At 37.0% G+C, this 21,359-nt stretch overlaps 1 protein-coding gene across 2 annotated transcripts in view; it reads left to right on the top strand.

Moving 5' to 3' along the window:
* UBAC2 (UBA domain containing 2) overlaps window positions 1-21,359 on the top strand; it is an 84,803-nt gene that overhangs the window by 49,690 nt on the left and 13,754 nt on the right. The window contains exons 5-7 of one of the 2 annotated variants that reach the window (XM_015630900.3): window positions 6,304-6,427; window positions 8,322-8,369; window positions 18,447-18,692. In XM_015630900.3, the coding sequence (XP_015486386.1) occupies window positions 6,304-6,427; window positions 8,322-8,369; window positions 18,447-18,692 (418 nt within the window). The remainder of the gene's footprint in view (window positions 1-6,303; window positions 6,428-8,321; window positions 8,370-18,446; window positions 18,693-21,359) is intronic. The other variant, XM_033514002.1, reaches the window with a different exon arrangement.

Genomic DNA, 21,359 nt, shown 5'->3' with positions numbered 1-21,359 from the left:
GCTTCTAAAACACAAATCTGATTCCCCTAAAATAATATTGACAAGAATGAGTGGCTAAGGAGTAGGAAAGGAATGGGATATCAAATTGTGAGTTAACTCATTTGTACCTGAAATAACCTTGTTTCTGGGTGAAGAACTTTTAATATAAGAGTTAAATTGTATGTTTGTTAAGAGGGCTTTGGAGATCAGAGATAGATGGAAAATCCTTTTGTTTGCTAGAGGCTGTGGTTGAGAGTTACCTGGGATTTTCCCCAAAAACTGATACTGATCATTCATGACTGTGAAGGACTATTTCATGACCTCATTTAGTGGCCTGATTTTAAACAACCAACAAAGCACAATAAGGCTATTTTTGGCAGATCCAACCCATGCAGAGTGGAGGATGCCTCTTATATTAGGGCTGTGTTCACAGCACAGGAGTTGGCTGACATTGTACTGGTGAAGGTGTGTCGAGATAGGATCTCTTGCACATCTGTCTCATCAGAAGGCCTGAAGTAAATACAGATCTAATGGCAAAGTTACTTTGTATTATAGAAAATGTTTTTTCTATAGCAGAACAGACAGCTTTATGAGCTACTTTTATACCTACTTGGAGCACTTGGTTGACACTGTACACTGATTTTTCTGGTGTTGAACTCCCAATGTACACACATGGCTTGATTCCCCTTAGGTGCCTAAGAGCTGAAGGGTTCTATCAAGGGCTTTTAGCTCATCAGTCTTAATGGAGCACTCATCTTCTAGTATCACATTCAGAAAGTGTTTAGGAGAATTTACCAGTCTTATTCTGGATTTTTTCCTTACTTGTTTTTGAATAATTTTTTAATTATTCAGCTTCATCAGAGAGTAAAATTGCTTTATATGAAGTAATGAGAATTCAGGACTTTTTAAAGGGAAATTGCATAGGGAACTTGCTTCATATGTACACAAAGTAATACCACAGTGTGGTTCCCTGTCCAGCACCTGTAGAAATGGGAAATTTTGAGATATGCAGACATGTCTTTGCTCAAGGGCTGACATTAGTACCCCAGCTTCTTATTAAAGGGAATGCTTGTTTCAGAATTGTGTTACCATTATAAAACAAAGCCAATATGTGTTCCCTGCTTTGATCTGATAAAATATTGCCTTCCCTTGATTAAGATACAGTACTGGATTGTACCCTTTGAGTCACACTGGCGTATTAGCTACCAATCCAGCCTAGCATGGCATGATGCTAATTGCTTGAGCTAAAAAGTATAGGTTGCATTCTTTCACTGACTGTTTATCCTTCTAGTTGTTTTCTGTTCTGATGCAGCTGCTGTTGGTCCAATATCTGTTTGACTGTTCCAAGATTTGAACATGTAAATTACAAAATTGTTGCGTATCAGAAGGTGTTGTGTTTACCATATATGTGCAGACACTTACTGCTTTGCTTTTGGCAGGCAAGGCGAGTAACATGGAACCCAGCAGGTTACAAAATATATTGCTGGATAGTCTTAACACTAAAAACTAAAGCTTACTTTAGGACAGTGATTTCTGCCTTCACGAGGCTATTGTAAATTGTTTCTTAAATGTTTGGTCTCAAATTTTAATGAAATCCAAGTTGCAGGGATTCTGTGCAGATATCCAACTACAGGAGGAACTTTTCTTTTCAGCTTCAGATGCATATTTTTAATTTTTCCCTGCATTCTTACTGCTTTCCTGTGAAGTATTGGCATCAGCTAGTGAGTATTGGGTAACAAAGCCTAATGCTTTTGCTGCTGTTGAGAGACCTCAGGCAATGGGGTGTCCTGCTCATATGTAGTGAAAGGGTTGGGTGCAGTAGGTTGGTCCTTTGAGTCCAGGGCTCCAGCAGGTGGAGGAATGCTACCATCAAGGGTGGTCACATTCCGCAGAGTTTAATTTTAAGGAATGTTATTGTGAATATTTAGCACACTCAGAATAAAGGCTAGCACCTTACATGTAATATGGTAGTGTTTGGACTGACTGTAGGAACACAGGTCACTGAAATGACTTACTAACTTGAATTACAAGTGCACTGTTTGCGTGCCTGTATTATCTGCAGCTGTTTTGTAGAAGTGATATTTTTAGTTACCCAAAATATACGTGGTTGTGAATTTGTCAGTTTAATGGCTTTTTGAAGAACTTGAATGAAGAAAAACACAGCACCACAGTTAGTAAGTGTAGTGAGTCATTCTGAATAAAATAGGTTGTTTCTGCAAACTTAATACCACAGAACTTCTATTGACAACAGCATGTATTTTTGCAGAAGTTACATTTATTTAGCTTTCTAACCCTTTGTTAGTGTACTTTAGAACAATTTTTCCTGTTTTGTGCTTATATTTGCTAGTGCTAATGTTTTATTTTAATCTGCATTTAATAGTCACCATTTTAGACTTCAAATAGTGTATTTCTCTTATAAGATACTCTTACCTGCCCCTGATTTTTTCTTCTCTGACAGTAATGTTTACATCTCTGATCTATTTTTTTCAAGGTGTTTTTTTTTTGTACAAAATTAATCTCATAAATTCATATGATGTTCCCATCTGGTCACTGTGTTTGTTTCACTGCAAATGTTGAAATTTAACATGCTCTTCAAAATGAGGATATAATTATTGTAGAGACAGCTACTACAATGCATCTTTGGGATGGACATGGTATTCATGTGGAATGTTCAAACTCTAGAATCCAGTTTTCAGGTTTTAGAGTTTTCTGGTTTTTTTGAAAATTTTATTTTCTAACCCACATGACACTAAAATTAACTTCCTAAATATGAAGTGGGCAAAAACTCTGTTCAGAGTCAGAATATACTTGTGTCTATAGCCCTTTGCACACAGACATCACAGATTTCTAGTAGAAGTTAATCATGGCACGTGAAAGGATGTTCCTAATATTCTTATAGTATAATAAACAAAGGGCTGGGGCAAAGGTCTCTGCAAAAGGAGAGAAAGCACGGGAAAGGAGACAGAAAGAGATGAGAGAGAAGGCAAAAACAAGAGGATAAGAAAGAAGTGAAAGAAAAGACTGAAGTAGTCCCTCAATATGAATTTGTTTTTCACTTGTAGATATTGAATCTAATATATGCTACCAAACAACTAATTAACATAACTAAAAGAGTTAAGAGCCAGTCTTTTTGTTTACTGTATGTGGATGGGTGTTTGTACCTGTGCAGTGAAATACAGGAACAGAAATTCCTCCAGTGCTCATGAGCTTCAGGAATAAGGCTTTGATTATTCATGGAACAATAGGGTAGCTTAGGGTTGACAGGATCTCTGGCAGTCATCTTGTTCAACCCTGGGTTCAAAACATTTCCAACAAGAAGGGGTTATTTTGGGTTGGGTGTCCAGGCTGTATCTCTGAGAATGGGGATTGTAGCTCTGGGCAGCCTGGTAAAATTCTGCTCCATTAGATTAATACCTTCCTTGAAGAATGCAGCCCAAGAGTGGACACAATGATTTAGGTTCAAGCTCAGAAGTGCTGAGCAATTACTTCTCTTGTCCTGATGATAGCACATTGATAATGCTGCCCTGTATGTGATTGACCTTTCCTGCAAGGATAAAGGGACACTCAAAGACTGACTAACACTCCAAGGATTCTCCAGCTCCTTATCTGCAAATCTGTTTTCTAGCTAGTCTGTGCCACTGCACAAGGTTGTTCCAAGCCAGATGAAAGACTCCACAGTTACTTCTGTTGAACTCCCTAACATTTCTAATGTCAGCCCATTTCTCAAGGCCATAAGGAAGAGCTGAATGTGGACCTGCTCTCCAAAGTATTAACTGCTCCCTCCAATTTGATTTCACTCACTAGCTTGTTGGGGATGCACTCTGTCCCGTCATCCAGGGTATTTTATAAAGACAATAAATAGTGTTCATCCCAGTATGGATCGATCCCTGGGGAAAGCTGCTAGTAAGTGGTTGCCGTTGAAGTTGGTGCTGCAGATCAGAATCCTCTGAGTCTAGCAGTGCAGCCAGATTCCCTCCAATCTGCATATACAGTGCATATCTTCCCTGTTTTTCTTTAAGGGCTGAAGAGGAAACCAAGCCTAAGGCCATCCTAAAATCAGAGTGTGCAAAATTTGCCATCTTCCCGTTCCATATCCACAGCACCAGAATCCCTCTTGGTAAATCCGTGTGGGATATTAGCAGCTGCCTTGTCCATCCTGTAGTGGGCAATGGCTTCTAGGAGTTTTGCTCTGTAACTTTCCCAAGGATAGAGGTGAGGCTTGTAGCTCCCTGGATCCTCTTCTTGCCCTCCTTGAAGATGGGTGTGACATCTGCAATACCCAGTCATCCAGAACCTGCCCTAATCACCAGGATGGTTCAGTTTATAACATTGGCCACCTCCCACACAGAACCCTGGGGTACAGCCTATCTGGTCCTCTTGCCTCTTGTATGATCAGCTGGGCTCAAGAGCCTCCAAAATGTCTTTCTTTATAGCTCCAGTCCCACAGGAGGTACAGGACTTACAAGGCCTGGGGCAAAACTAACCAGTGAAAATTTACCCAAAAAAAGACACTGAGTGCCCTGGCTTTTTTCTTGTCTTTTGTCACTTGGGTTCCTTTTTTCACCACTGTGTCCACATTTTCCTTAACCGTGCTCTTGTTGTACTTTACTGTGTAAGCCATATTCTAGTACTGTTTTGTGGATAACTTCTCTGACAGACCAGCTGTAGATAAGCATCATTCCCATACAGATATTGTAAAAAAAGATATAAGTAAACTATTGGAAATATTGAAGGCAACAGAAAATATTAAGGGAAATTTTCAAAGAACAGCATTATATAAAGAAAGTTGACAGTGAAAGTTTAAAATAATTGGAAAGAATTTTCACATTGTGGAGTTGCCTGTATGATTTTCACACAGCATTTTGAAGGGTACCAGTTTTGACATTAAGAAAAAGATACCTGAATGGGTATTTGGGTAATACCTATTTATATTTAGATGTAAGCTCTGTCTAAAAAACAAACACTGATGCCTTTAGAAGCATACCTCTGTGGTGCCTCTGAACTTAGTGTTTTAGGAGAAAACACTAAGTTTCCTCCAGGTTGTTGGGTACTGAGCAGTTTCAGACACTGGACTTTGAATTAAGCTGATCACTACTCTGGACTGGGATGGTTCTTTCTGTGGTTTCTGTTGACATAAATGGTGAATACTAACATTTAGGGAACTTCTTAGCATTCTCTAATCTGTTTATGAAATGCACTTGCAGTCTTGGGAAATTCCTTTTTGTACTTTCCCATCTTATAATCATAAGTGCATTCTTGCATGTGAAGTCTCTGTGTCTGAGTCACTGTTTATCACAGGATCAATAAAACCTGAAAAGCATGCCACAATTGTAGTATTCTCTCACTCAATTTTGTCAAAGTAGAAAGAAATAATTTAAAATTACTTCTCTAAAAAGAGAAAATATATTTTTCTTTGGTTTTTTTTTTTCTGTCTTCACTTATAAAACCTGATTTATTCAGTGAATATTGTCTACAATAGAGTAACTTCAGATGAATAATAAGTTCTGTATGTTGCTTTCTTATAACATTTTGACTCTTACAACTTAAATAATTTCAATTTATTTCAAGAATGTGTTGTGTGTGTTTATACAGGTGTATTTTGTTTGTGTAAAAAGGAGTATATGCAAAATTGAGTGTCTGAATGAAAAGCACTAGTTCATGTTCACAAGATCAGTCTAGGCATATGGTCATTGTAAAAAGTGCTTGAAGTCTTAGTCTTAGATTCTATGAAACTCCTTCCAGTGATGGTTTAAAAACTTAAAAAACATCTTGTGTTGTGATTAAGATGAGGACCTTAAAGGAAGTTTTATTTGTAGGGCCATGTAAGTCATTGGCAAAGGGAAGTTAAATCAAACTGTCAGTATTCCAGTCTTAGGTACTGTACTCCTTTGGCAATCCTCTAACACATTAAGTCTGGGTAAATACCAGGAGCTTAGCTTCATAAGTGAAGTGATTTCCTTAACCTTTTGGGAAAGGTAAAATCCTTTTAATTTTTCCTTTGAATCATATTTTGTTCTACTGCAGGAGATTACTGCTGTTCTTGTTGTGTGTTGTGCTTTATGGAAGGAATCTGCTATTCGATGAAATATGTTGCCCTCTCTTCTGCCTCCAGTCCTAAACATTTGGAAATAAAATACTTTTTGTCAGTTGTTCTTATCTGCTAATGAATCTATTACCTAGAATACCACAAGTTGTCTCATGTTGGTTGCCAAGGAACACCTTTATTTGCAAGGTGGTGTAATATTAAAATTAACTCCTTTTGATTGTTTGACACTAGTGTTGCTAGTATCATTCTTATAACTATATGTATCTTTCTTTTTGCAGCTTGGGTCCTACATTTGCGCTGTTTGTTCCATTTTATTCCTCCATTCCAAGAGTGCAGGTGACACAAGTATTGGGTCACTTTTCTATCACAAACAAATCTCTGGTCTACATATTGGGTTTACAGGTATGGTATGTACTTGCTTGTTCATCTTTTAATAAACTAATAATATAGTAGTTAGTGTTTCTGTTTGTCTGAATTTTGATGCTTAATTTTGATGAATAAATTTATGCATGATTCAGCATAAATTTAGCTAGTAACTGTCCCATCAGCTAAAACATGGAGAAACATGTGTTTCTAGTGTGCTGTAGTGGTGAGCAAGTGATCGGTTCTTACCTTGTCCTACATGGGAAAATATAATAGACAGTTCAGTTGTTTTTTTTCTTTGGGTTGTTAAAATGAATTGGACAAAAAGGTATTAAAATGGAACCTGATCCTAAAGCAATTTTATCTTTCACCTGTCTAGTTTGCTAATATTCTTGAATTTGCTTATTTTTCCCTTGTCATTTAGAGTTCAAACAAAGCTGTAGAATACAGTATTTTTTATGCTAAGACTATTAGTAAATAATCAAGGTTTTGGCTGAATTTCACTTTTATATAACTTATTTGTATATCATGCATTACCATGTGATCGGTAATTTAGAGTAGTGTAACATAGAGCACAGCAACATCATGTAGTATTCTGTGAAATATGGCTGGAAAAATATGGTTACTAGGTATAGAAAGCCAGTAATTATTCAAAAAACAACTAAAAAAAAAACCCAAAAAACCCATCAGCCTAGAAATGAATGGACACTTGTGTCACAACCTGAATGATGAAACAGGAGATGTGCAAATTTATGAGAAAGTAGGCTCACTTCTATATATTCTAGGGATTCAATAGTAGCTCGGGCACTAGCAATGGGGAAAACAATATCGTTACATGAAATGTGGTAGAGCGTATTTTAGAGTAAGCAGTCAGTTTCAGAATATTGACATGTGCTCAGTACAACATTTCATTCATCTCTTTCCTGCTCTGCCTTTGGTTTCCTTCACTTTCTGCTCCAGCACTTTATTTTCTTTATCTTTCAGAAATCTTGTTTCCTCTCTTGTGAACCCATCAATTCCACTATTATTACAGTCTTTGGGAAAACCATGATACTGTGTGGCCTGTTTTCCATTATGGCTTTCACCTTTTGCTTTTGTACACGCAGCAGTTCCAATGTGGATTGGTGCTGTCACTGACCCCCATATCTCTGTGGGATCTCTCCCTGCTGGGCACGGAACAGTTGCTGCCATCACACAGAGGCTGAGGGAAGACTCATTTGCCTTCCCCTCATTTGTAAACTCTGTCCTTATCTCCAGTCACTCTTTCCATAGTAGGAACTCTAGAGGGAAGGTGTACTCATGATTCAGTCAGCATCATATAGAGACATTTTAGTAACCATTTTCAGTCCATTTTTCCAGTTGGTAATAACCTCCTTCAGGTGATTACTCACATACTTTGCTAGAAACAATGGGCTGCCATGTTGGCTTATCAGGATTTTTTAAACAATTTGCTCTGGCTGATTTCTGTGATTTCATGTCAGCAAATATGTCACTGCATAAGAACTTTATTTCTTTTAATTTTGATGCTGGTGCTTAGTCTGTCTGTGACTGTGTGTCTGAGAGCTTCACTTGGAGTCCCCGCCTGCTTGGAACTCTTCTGTTGCTGCTGAGTCATTTCCTTTGCTTCAGTCTGTCTTTCAGACCTGTTTTTCTGTGCAGCCTATAACTGACATCCTGTTATACTTAGTAAGCTATATGAAAATAAAATGTATTGTTCTGTAGAAGGAGAACAATTGTTGGATCCCTGTGTTTTTTCCACTTGCTGCTTCTGGAATACTTTTTTTTTTTAATGTTAAACTGAATTTTAACAGAGGTAAAAGTCTGACGTCTCCCATTGTCATGACGAGTGCATAACCTATATCGTGTTGCAACTTAGGGGTTCATATAGCAACAACTTAAAAAAAAAAATTAAATCCTTACTCTTGTCTTCTAGCTCTTAACCTCTGGTTCCTACATCTGGATTTTAGCCTTAAGTGGATTGGTAAGTCTTACTATTATAAAAATCATGTGTTGATTAAAACACTGTTATGTATGTGATCAGCACAGTATATTTGGACTCAAAAAGAACAGAAATTACTGCGTAATGTTTTGTGTTGGTAAGTAGAAAATTTTCCTCTTCAACTTCAAAATATGTAAAGCAATGACTAGCTGGTGATAAACTGACAAGATGACAAAATTGGTGGTTAATATTTCCAGGGTGACACTGCTCCCTGCATAAAATTGATTTTGTTGTGATGGAAATAGCTGTACACACTCACAAGTATAAATGAGATTACTGAGGAAATGGTAGAAATGTGTGCCCTGGGTTGGGGTTTGTTTTTTCAGTTTTTAGCAAGCCTCAAACTTTGATTCCAAAACTCAGGCTTTAATAACTTTTCTGTAAGGGTTTTTCATGCTTGGCTAGTCTGCTAGGAGATCTCTAGTACAGCTGTTTCTGACAATCACAACAGCAATAAGGGAACAAAATCACGTTAGTTACAGCAGTCAGATAAAGAAGGTGTGGTCTGTCGTCTTCCTTTCTGACTCTGTTCTTGGTACTAAGGCTTGGTACTAAGGTACTTAGTGCTGAAACAGATTGTGCTAAATCTTTCGGATTGTTACATACTGATAAGCTTCTTTTAAAACTTTACAAACTTGGAAATTAGGAGCTCAGATTGATTTCTTGGCCCAAAAGGCTGTAAATTTTTCAACAGTGTGAGTGCCACGACTTCCAAGGGAGCTCATTATTAAGTTGATGGAATCTCGAGAACTCAAATTATGCCCTTGCTGTGTAGAACCTACTAATTCCAATTTGGGTTGAGCTCAGAGGGAAATGCTGCTACAACTCAGGAGTTTGGTCTCTTACCATTTGCATTGACTGTTGCAAAATATTCTTTGAGTTTCTAGGATAACTAATAACAGGAGTGATGGAGCAGCAAATAGTGACGTCTGTTCTTGATTTGATCTTGCTATAAATATCGATGAAAGCAGTGCAACTAACAAACCAGAATCTATCTCCCCTGGAAATCAGCCCAAGCCTCTGTGCCCACTGAAGGATCTGTGACTTCCTCCAAATGCACTACCCTTCCTGTTACTCTGCTGGCTCTTTTAATAGCCCTTCCTTTCGAACAGGTGTTCATTAGAGAGGGAAGGAAAGGAAAGAAATGGAAAGGCATTTTAACTCCCTCTTTCCTGATGACAGAAGCTCTATGTATACTTGATTATACAGATATATAAACGGTAGCTCAATTTTTTTTTCATAATACATTTTGCAGTTCTTCTTTTAATTCCCTCTTAATAAAAAGTTTTATTCTTCTATATAATAAAACTTGCTCAACTGTCTTAGTAATATTTTTTATAAATTAGCTTTTTTAAAATTTCAGGTTAACAGTATGTTTCACTTGGGTGTAAATCCATAGGATTAAATTGAGTTACCTTTGTGTCAAAGGATGGCTAAAAAATAATTTCAAGTTTTCATATTGCTTCAGTCAGCGTAAATTAAGTCATCATCAATTATGATGTGTTTTCAGTCTCAATTTTTTTTTGCAGCAAGCAGATATCTGCACTCTACCACTTTGGAGTGGTGCTATAATTTGAAAAGAAATTCATGTTAGGATTTTCAGCCATTTTTTTTTGCATAGCATGTCTCCCACACTTCCGTGATTAAGAAGTCTCTTTTTCTCCTCAGTTAGAAATTATAATTTGGTATCTTTTTGATAAAGAAATAAAATTTCACAATAAATTAAATAATCTGAAGAAGGATATGCAACACTATAAAGCTGCCTTTTCACACTTCAAGTGTAGTTGGTTGTTAACATATGTCTATGTACAGTGACAGAATGCCAAATTAATGTTAAATCATTCTAACAACCTATGTTATGTAATTGTTATTACTCTTGACATTTTTCTAGCTTATTAACTTAGTCTTTGTGGACTCAAATTTTCAGAATTGTACAAAAAGAATGAATGAATGCAGGAACACCAAGTCAGATAGATGTGATATTTAGTCACTAGTTCATTGCCTGTTAGACATTTCACTGTGTTTTTAGCACTGAAGATCACTTGGGCACTCATATGAGTGTATTATGATGCTGTTCTGTAATTTAGCTTTTGTTGCACATCTGCTTATATTAATACTAAATTGGGCAGTAGAATATTGAAATGGATGGTGCTGGCACAATTTCCGAGTTGTTGTCAGTTTGTCTTTGCTCTGTTCCTGGTTCAGATTTAGTTAAATTCTCACAGCCTATATTTGAACATGACTAAATAGGATCTGAGTTTTCAGTTACATCCTTGCAAGTATCATTAGACTTTCTTGTGAATTCTAGGCAGGGGAAACAGGTACTAGGAACTTTAGTTCTTTTTTTCAGTGGCTTTGAGTGATGCCATCATTACAGAAATGTGTGTATGAGTCTATGTGTGCAGGTAGGCATTGATGTAATGTGCCTGGTGATAGGGAATTTTTGACAATTTGTAGTTTTGATGGTGAATTTTTCTCAGGTGTAGAAATTACAGCTCATGTTTTGTTACTGGAATACAAAGTGCTTCCATGCTGTGCGTATCACTCAGTTTAGTGAAGGCCTGAAACAGTTTCTTCACTGTTTTTTTCTTTCAAGTAGTGAAAATGCCTTAGGAAGTGGTAGTCATGTTTCATTGGATGTATACATCTTCTCTCCCTTTTTTTCTTTGCCACCCCTTTAAAATCTCTTGGATTCCCAGTTAATAATTTTCCTCGCTATACTCTTGAAGGATTGAAATTTGAGAGGTGTGTCAAGGCTCAGTCATAGCTAGAGGCCACCTGCTTAAAGAAGTAAGCTCATTTGGTGACCAGCAGAAGACATGTCCCACAAAGACATGCAGTTCCTTCCACTTTCTAGGATAATGTTTCCATCAGACAGATCACATGCCATGGGGTTTTCTGAGTAGATTAGGGCTATATTTCATAGGGAGAAGCTATCTTTCAGGCCCTTTCTGTGATTTTAGTGTTGTAACCCTGCTTTTTACCTTGTGTTGTTTTTTTGTTTGCAAGATGACCTGCACAGCATAAAGTTCAAAATTTGGAACCCACCAAGTCTCCTGGGAGCTGCCTTGAATTTGTGTAGAGTTCAGTTCATACTTTAGGAAACTGAAACTGAGAAGTTTCTAAAACCTTGCTTGGCTTGGAGATTTCACTAAGCCAAATGCAAGTTTTCTACATAGTTACTGTGCTACACTGAAATTTACTTTTCTCAGAATGTATGAAAAGTTGTGCATTTTATATCTGGATATTGGAAAATGTAGAGAATCTATCATTTAGAGCTTGTACTTTAACAGCTTAAAGTTAAGAAAGAAAGGTCAGACAGTGTTGAGTGCATGTTTAATTCCAGTTCTGGTTTTTTTGAGTACATTAGTTATTACTCATAATTTTGAAGTGGCTAACTTAGTGTTACATAGACTACAGGTATCTGTTGTTAAATGCTCCCAAGTGTATTTGGATTGTACTTTTGAGTTCTATTTGTTAAGAACCTTATCCATTCTTTCTGTTAGTTACTCATTCAGCTCAGGTGTTATTGTATAGTGAATTAATGTCCTTTGGAATTGACATTTATAGGATAAAATGTGATTCATCTGGGGAGCAAAATAATTAAACCAGACTTTACTTGTTTTAATTTTTGTCTTAAAAATAGCATTATGTAGTTAATATCTGATCAGACCTAGGAATAATTGGTTTTCTTGTTGTTTTTTCTTCCTCTTTCACATTTTTCTTAAGTGATTTTGAACAATTCATGCTGAATTCTTTGTTGTTTTAAAAAATGTTTTGAAGGGAGTGCAGAAGCATTTGTATTACTCCACAGTATAATGTTCACATTGAAAATATCATCCCTTCTACATAATTAAAATTTTTATTAAATATGTGCTTTCTCAAAGGGAATCTTTGGTCAGAGTCGTTAATGTAAATTCATGTCCTGATGTGCATTGTCCTTCATCTTCCTGTTAGTCTGGATATCTTTCAGTCATCCATGTTTAGTCTCATGTAGGGCTTTAGTCAAAGTGTGAGATTTTTTTTAACTCTTTGTAACTGTGATTGTTAAGTGAATCAGGTAAATGTTAGTTAAATGTTGGATCTAGTTAATTTCTGAATATTTCACATTGATGTTACAGCATAAATTTCAATACTATTGCTAATATCAGTAAAACTACTCACTTATTAAACATTCTGCCTATGCTTAAGTATTTACCTAAGTAAAACTGTGTGTTTTGTGTGTAACTGATGTGATTCCCCTTTACTGATAGAACTACCTTCCAAAGAGCAAGTACTCAGTTCACAGGATCACTGAAGGTGACATCTGGTCCAGCCTCCCCACTCAGGCAGGGCAACCCAGAGCAGCTTGCCCCAGGACCATGTTCTTTTGAGTATCTCTGAGAATGGAGACTCTTCCTCCTCCCTGGGCAACCTGTGCGAGTGTTCAGTCAACGTCACAGTGAAAAAGTGTTTCCTGATCCTCAGAGGGAGCCTCCCATGTTCCAGTTTGTGCCCATTGCCTCTGTTCCTGTTGCTGGGAACCAATGAGAAAAGCCTGGTTTTGTCCTCTTCATTTCCCTTCAGACATTTACTTCGACAAAATCCCTCTGGGCCTTCTCTTCTCCAGGCCAAACTTCTCTCACCTCTCCTCATGGGAAAGATGCTCCCAGTCCTTTGATCATCTTTGTGGTCCTGCACTGGACTTGCTTCAGCAAGTCCATGTACATTAACCCATGTGCTGAATCCTGCCCAAAACTAACGTGCAGTATTTCTGTGTGGACAGTGCTCAGAGCTCAGCTAAGTGACTGTAAATTACTTGATTTGAGTGTCACTACATTCTACTGAATTTATTGACCTAATGTCCCCTGTGGTGGGAGCTTTGACATCTTGCCCATGTCAAGATGTGAATACATGGCAACTGCCTAAGCTACTAGCACTTACTCCTGCATCAGTTAATATAGCTAAGAAAAAAGGGAGCTAGTTCATCTGGAATACAGGGGATGTTGGTTTGGAAGTATAATTGTCTGGGAAGGAGGGAAATGCAGATGTTTCCAACTCTAGAAGAAGGAGAAAGTAGTGAGAGAGGACAGGAAAAGGTCTTAATGATAAGGTCTGTATTAAAGAGAAAGTAAGGTACTTTATATATCTGTGGCTTCTGTAGAAAAATGATTTTCAGTTTGTATTTAATTTCTAAATTTCTCTCTTAGATCTGAGGAAGAGTTTCTGTGTCCAAAATATGGTCTGTCTTGTCAACTATACCAAATAGTTCATTGTTCTATCAACATTCCTTTTTTGGCAGCAATGTTACCCTTTTTCAGAGGGGGAGTCCATGAGACTAATGAAGACATCTGCCAAAGGATGAGTTACATCCTGAGAGTGCCCATTTTTCTCCATTGACTTTGACACTAACTTTAAACAACCATCTCATAAGTAGGCTTTTAAATTGCAGATATTTATGTCGGATCAGATTAATCAAATCCTGATTATTGAATTAAAGAAATTTGATTAACAACATGTTAATCATGTTGATCATCATCATCATAACACTGGCAGAGACCAAGGGAGCCTATGCTTAGAACACAAGTTCAAGCTAAGAATAGCTGTACTGTGCTGAAATGGCAGTACAGTCATGTTTGCACATATGCAATGTTTTTTAGCTGATAATGATTCCGTCTGACCAATGAAGCACTGATGAACTCTGAAGAAAAAAGTTTCAAGGTATCTGAAAAATTTATGAGCCCAATCAAGTGGAAACAAAATTGAAAAGAAATATTTTAGTATCACTGTAATCTTATTTTTCTCTCAAGTCTTGCAAAAGGCTGTTTATAGTATTTGCAGCAATTTCCAAAAAGGAAACCCAAACAGAATAATCTGTTAGAATTGTAACAGAAGTTGAAAATATACGTGTAGTGGGTTTATTTGTTGAGTAGTTTTGTTTCTTATGTGGTTTTCACGCAATCCCTCTTGGTTTGGTAAATGCTTTCTCTAATGAAGATAAATACAGAATCCTGACACAAACTTCAGCTGATGTTTTGATTCTAGTTGTATAGAATTCAGAACATACTAAAGATCAAGCAGATAAAATAGGTATAAAAATGTCATTTCCCCTTAAGAAAATTACTTGCTTTTCATTTGTTGCTATCTGAAAATAGCCAAGTCTTGAGTACATGGTGAATATATTTACATTTTTCAGAACAAAATAATTGAGTATTTGATATCAAGTTCTGTTAGTTAAAGTAATTTGCAACATCATTTTCTACACCAATCTGTCTGCTTTTTTTCTATTTGATTTCCTTTTTTGGTGTTAATCAAGTACAGTGAATTTAAATATATAACTTTTAAATACTACTCCAGCTACTTGCGGAGCATATGTGTCTTTGCAATGTAAGATACTGGAGAGTTTCCGTCTTTGGTTTACCTAATGTGCAGAGAAACTACAGCTACTTCGTCTTTCTCAAAAATGTACAATTTTGGAAGGACATGAGGGAAGGGGAGGGGGAGTTAAGCTTTATATGGGGCAGGAGGAGGTTGGGAAACTTCATGTGTAGAACCAGTAGTAAGCCACAGTGTTAAGAAACTGAAAATATATAAGCACACTTTTATTTTGCTGTGTGCCAGAGAGTTTCCAGCATCCTCCATTTCCTCTTCTCAGTGTTGTGCCACATACAATATGGTGGATGATGCTGTGACTTACAGAAATTAATATGCACCTTATGTTTCCAGCCACAAATTCTCCATTTTAACAGTGTGAACATAACCACAACATCTTTTTGTGGTGACTTTTGGAGGCTGAAATGCAGTGGCTTCTCTGTTTGGGGGAAGTAGCCCTTTAATCTGATGTACAGTGCGAAGTTGGAATATAATGAGATCATCTTATCTTCATTGAATAAACAATGTTGCTTTGCGTTCTTAAACACTAGAGATTCACTCAATGTCAGTAACAAAAACAGTGTAAAAAGTTGCTTTATACTTTGTCAAAGCTAATGTTTTTTAAAATTATATCTATCAAGTTCTGCATATGAACCAGCTATAGAGGAAGTTCTTTGGAAATACTTGACATTAAGATGAGAGTGTGACACTGAGGCAGGCTGAATCACAAGACCTTTTTTAACTACGAGTGTCTTCATTCTGGCTTTATTGAAAATACGGAAATAGTTATCTCGGCCTCACTAGTTGAAATTTTCTGAAATTCTTTTGTAACTGACCACAGTGTTTTGAAGTTTCTTATACTTCTATATAATAGCTCTTCATTTTAGCATGTCCACAAACTTTTAGCCTTATAAAGCCTTTTCTTCTGATTGAATGCTCTGGAATGACTTGCTCTCTCCACTACCTAAAAGGAGATTGTGATGAGGTGAGGGTCAATCTCTTTTTCCAAGTAAGATAAATGGAAATATCCTTTGAGTTGTGCCAGGGAAGGTTTAGATTGAATATCAGGAAAAATTACTCACCAAAAGGTTCACCAAGTATTGGAACAAGCTGCTGAGGGCAGAAAGAGGTTGAGTCACCATCTCTATAGGTGTTTAAAAGACATGTAGATGTGGCACTTAAGGATGTGGTGGACTTGGCAGTACTGGGTTAACAATTAGACTTGATGATTTTAAAGGTCTTTTCCAACCTAAATGATTCTATGCCCACCCATCTCTGCTAAGAAAAATACAAGAACGCTTTTACTGATGCAGCTGCTAGTTGGTGCTTGCAGTACGCCTTCCCTTCTGAGACAAACAAGTTCCAAAGTACTGACACCAAAGATAGGCTGCTCTTATCTCATTACTCTATTTTCTATCTTGACTTGATAAATAATGATTCTGTTTGTGGTTAATATGTTCTGACACGTGTCAAGATTTCTCATACATTCAGGGAGATGTAGATTTTCCTATCACCACTTGCTGGGCTTTGTTCTTGTGACTTTCTGTACCCGTTCAAGATTTTTGAAAACATTAGACCTTTTCAAAGGTTGTAAGAAAGAGCAGAGATCTATCAGTATCTAGGAGGGACATTTGAAAGAAGTGAGGGAATGCTGGTGTGACGTTGGACAAAGTATTTTGAGTGGGACTTCTTTCCCTGCTTAGTTAATCAGGTGTGCAGAATCCCTGGAACAAAAGAGGGGTCTTGGCTCCATAGCCTAATGGTACTACCTACACCTACACCTAACAAGTTGGGAGGAAGGAAGATAATTTGTAGGCTCTGGTGCTGCTTGTGTATTTTACATTGAAGAAAACATCAGATTAAATGTGTATGTAATATTTGCAGTCTAGTTCAGTAATTCTCACTCCCCAAAAATTGCTTTCTCAGTTACTATGCAGTCTAGGTTTTCTTGAGTGAGGGGCCTATCTGGGGCCTATCCCTCAGGACCAGGGTGTTAGCTTCTGAGGGACCTTCTGGCTAGGCAGACACCTCAAGTAATACATACCAAAACCAGGTGAATTGCAGAAGTGATGTGAATTTTCTTCCTCTTACTCTTTGGCAATTAGAGCTGTATCTTAGTTTCCAGTTGATGTGCACAGGTTTTAGTCATGAGTTTACAGTCATCTGGTACAGTTTCACTAGAGCTGAGGGAAGAATATCTGAGGTCATGAGAAAGCTTTTCTTACAATGCCCTGTCCAGTTAAGACCTTCCTTTGAAGAAGAAAATTTTTATTAAAGGCAGCCTTCACTCTGATGTGATTATGGCCTTTATAGCATTTACCTCCTTTCTCATAGCATGACTGAAAGACTGAAGAGGTTGAGAGTAGTTTAAAACTGTTCTTTCTCATTTTAGAATGACAGCCCATGCTTGGTGTTACATCCAACCCTGAGTCATAAAATGAAAGTAGAATAAAACAAAAATCATTGTTTCCAAAAGTAGAATGTGTTTTTGCTAAGTCTCACTACCTCATTGGATATTTAACAATAACCTTATTAATTATCTGAAAAATATGCCCCCTCCTAAAGAATGTTCCTTTTTCCTATATTGTCTCCCTTGGTATACTCAGCAATGCATTTAGTATCTTTACACAAATGTCAGTGAGATACAACAAATAGCCCCAAATAAATAAATACTTCAGATGCAGGGTTTCTATATTGCTTTTAGCATAATTTCATTTCTGGGGTATGTTTACAGATTTTTTGAGGTTCAGATCTTTTCCTGTTCATTTCACTGTGCTGTGACAGCATAATTCTTGTGGCAAACAGACAATAAAATCATAAATGCTGAAATGTGGCATAAAGCAGAATGCAGATGGGACCACTTTGGGCTCAAGTGCTGCAGCTTCACAATGGCATTCAAATAAAAGGCTGAGTGATGACTGTAAATCAATTTATGTGGCAGACGGATTTCTCTTTCTCCTGCGGAATCTGAAATGAAATCAAGCCCCAAGGCAAGCACAAACACAGGGAATGTGGTTTCTTCTTATGGACAGGAGAAGGGCTTCACAAAAACTGGCTTTTTCAATATCACAGTTTTTAATGAATTGGTTTTTAAATATTTTTTTCCATCCTATAGGGTAGATGGACTTCTTTTGGAATGAGTGTGTGCATAGTCTTAGATTTAACTTCAAGTCTGCTGGTTTGCTTTTAATTTTACTAGAAAGAGAGTGGGGACAGAAGAGATGGTGGGGACACTAGACACTAGAGGTGGTGGGGACAGAGGCCTTAAGGGAGTTTGGGTTTTTTTGAAGGAGTGTTTAGAGTGTCTCAGCATCCCCAAGAGCAGTCTTAATCTTCTCAGGTCAGCATGCAGCGTACCCTGACCAGTTCTTTTACTAGAAATTAAAATTTTATTTTAATTTTGACCAGTTTTAGAAAGGGTCACTTCACTTGGGCTCAAATTCTGAAACAAACAAAAAAACCTCAAGCAACTTTATGAGTCACAGGCAATACACCCCACAGATTTAAAAAAACAATCATGTGTAGTTGTAGGGAAGTAAAGAAATCCCCTGTTCGTTCTCTGATTCTTGACTGAGAACTGTGAGTAAATACAGTAAAAGTGCTTTAAAAATCAGAAGGGCCAACTGTTACCTGCCGCTTAAAGTAAATGTGGTGTATTTAAGTTTTTTGATTTTCAGGGGTTTTTTAACATTTTGGTTTTGATTTTAGATTTCTGGGATTTGCTACAATAGCAGTATCTTGAAAGTTCATCGAATTCTTTGTGTACCCAGATGGGTAGCAAAGATATTTTCTTGGACTCTTGAACCAGTCTTCTCATCTGCGGAACCATCGAATGAAGTTCGAGTGGGAATGGGAGCAACAGTTGACATCCAGAGGCAGCAGAGAATGGAGTTACTGGATCGTCAAATCATGATGTCTCAGGTTGCCCAAATGAGGCGGCAAAGGCAGCAGCAGGTATTGCTATACATTCTTTAAGGATTATATTGTTATATGAAATATATTATTTTTGTTTGTAGATCTTGTGTTCTTCCCGTTTCTTAAAAGTAATGTATTTTTTAAATTTTTCTCCATCAATCTTTCATACACTGTTGTACTACTGATAGCCATTTATATGATTTATATAGCTTTATATGTTAAAACTGCTTCACAGGATGGGAACAGAATGTCAGTCTTGTGGGGATATCAGTACTCCTGGCATTCTGTCACAAAAAATGAGGCTGAAAGGTAAAGTGATTGCTTCTTGGTGGTCTTTAATGAAAGCCATTGTGTGAAGTTAGGAAGTCAAAATGTTCCTCACTCTTCTGAGTATCTGTCTGGTTAGCAGCCTTTTCAGGGAGGTTGAAAATTTTCTATGGAATTACTTTCCATAGAAGGGAATTTGTATTTATTTATTAATTTGTACACACTTGTAGATGTATAGGTTGTTTCTTAAGGGCAGAAATTAAATTCTCTAACTTACAGAGGTAAACCACAAGTAACTTTCTGTTTAATCCTCTTGGTTTATTTCCTTAATGAGCAGAATAGCAGAGTCTTTTTACTTGCTCTGTTTTATACAAACCAGCAAATCCAGATATTCTCAGACTTGTTGTTGTAGGGCAGCAAAACAAGGCAGGTGGTGTCTCAATTCCCCTATCTTAGATGTGTTCATTGTCTTCATTGAGTTTTCTTTGCCTGAAACACAGCTCTGTGCTGACACGCAAGTTCTTCTTGTGTTTGGGGTAGTGTAGTGCAAATAGGTATAGCTGTGTTACCCTTAAAGCATTCCCAGAATTAGAGGTGTGATGGCATAAAGCTTTGGCCTGCAACTGGAATATGACTCTTTGTTTCTAGTCCCTGATAACATCATTCTGTTTTTCTTGTTTCCTTAACACTTCAATATGATGAAATTATTCCTCAAGCAGAAACTTCTAATCTACTTATCTCTATTCCTATTTAAAACACTAATCTGTTTTAACATAAGAACTGAACTAGAAATTACTCAATTCTTGAATATTGTTATTGTAATACAAAATGAATTGGGCTACAAGCAGCTGGGAAGAGTGCAGCCAGGTTTCTTCAGATATGAGGAAGAAGCCATTTCCAGTTATGAAGGACAGTCTTTCTAATATCTCTTTAATTACAAAAAGTGGTAAATAAGTTCAGAATGGTAAATGATAAAAGAACTGTTGATAACATTTTCTTCTCATCTTGTCCTTTCCCTAGGCTATGAACAATGAAAGTGGAAAAATGTCTTTTTCATGTTTGACTTCAAATAGAATTCTTTAAAAAGGTGGAGGGGCTTGACTAAAATGCAGGAGCACTGTTTGAACATCAGTAAGATGCTTCCCTTTACAAGTTGCTGAAACACTTTCAAGTTACCTTCATGTTTAGCCTTTAACTTGAGCGCAGCATTTATTTAACTGTTAGTGCTAATGTGTGAAACCAGTGATCAGAAGGCAATAGGATCAATGTATGAATGTTTCATAGAGACTCTTCAGAAAAGGTGTTGCATGAAAGCTTTTGACCCACCTGGTGTTTTTTAATGGTTCACTCACAGAATTTACTGGTCATCAGCTAAATCAGAAAAAGCATCACTCACAAATGTTGCTTTGTAGTGGTAAAAATGATAAACAGACTATTTTCAATATCAAAATAATATTTAAAAAGTTGAAAACCATTTGCTAGATTGCTGTACGTGGGCATTTCTTTTGCCTTTTGAAATTTGGCAAGGTGTAATTTGAAGACAGTGGAGTGGAACAGATCATGCTACAGATGAAAGGAATTTAGATGATAATTTTGCCTGTGGGAGTGAAGCTATAAAGAATGCAGATCAATTTCTTAGACAGTTTTTTGTGAAATTGAAAATAATAAAAGCTGTGAAGTGCAGATAGGGCTTTAAATTATATTCTGGGTAAATGTTGTGTGGATTTCTGAAGTCCCAATGTGCTGTCTGTAGGTAGTGTGCCATAGGTGAGATAAATTAACATTTTCTCTCTTTTCTGCTTTCAACACTTTCTGCTTTGCTTGGTGAGGGAAGTGAACTTTAACTTTCTTCTCTATGCCATAGTGCAATAATTTTGGTCAGTTCATTCCTCCCACTCCTTTACTCTTCAGTTCATCTGTTTGAGAAATGAGACAATGCTGTTTCCTTGCATGTTGGTAGCATTATAGAAGAAGATCAGTGCTCTTAATGGGGCTCAATTGTATGGGCAATGTTGGCAGACTCACATAAGTGGGGCTCCTCTCTAAAATAAATGGTTTTTTGTAGTAAGTTTATTCTTTGAGTCTGCACAAGAAATTCTGAAGAATGTGAGCCTGACAGGTTATGCAAACCAACATAAAAAAGTTAAAATTTAAAATTAAAAAAAAAGAGAGGGGAAAGAAACTGGGGGAAAAGCCTTTCTCAAAAGTTGTTTATAGTGTATGTCTATTATACTGAGATGAAAATATTTTTTTTTTCCTCTGCTGTTCTCTAAGCCCTTTTATCCAAAGCAGAATTCACTTTGGATGCTTTCTACAAAAAATAAAAAGCAATAAACGATCACCCTAGAATTCCTCTGCTGGCAATTATTTGAGCTTTACCTTTCCAAGTCTTTTTCTAGCTGAAATCTTATGGTCTGGAGGAACCTGAAGCACAGAACT

This window comes from Parus major, chromosome 1 (genome assembly GCF_001522545.3).
Source record: "Parus major isolate Abel chromosome 1, Parus_major1.1, whole genome shotgun sequence".
In the NCBI taxonomy this organism is placed as follows: domain Eukaryota; kingdom Metazoa; phylum Chordata; class Aves; order Passeriformes; family Paridae; genus Parus; species Parus major.
This window is presented reverse-complemented; position numbering and strand designations above follow the sequence as displayed.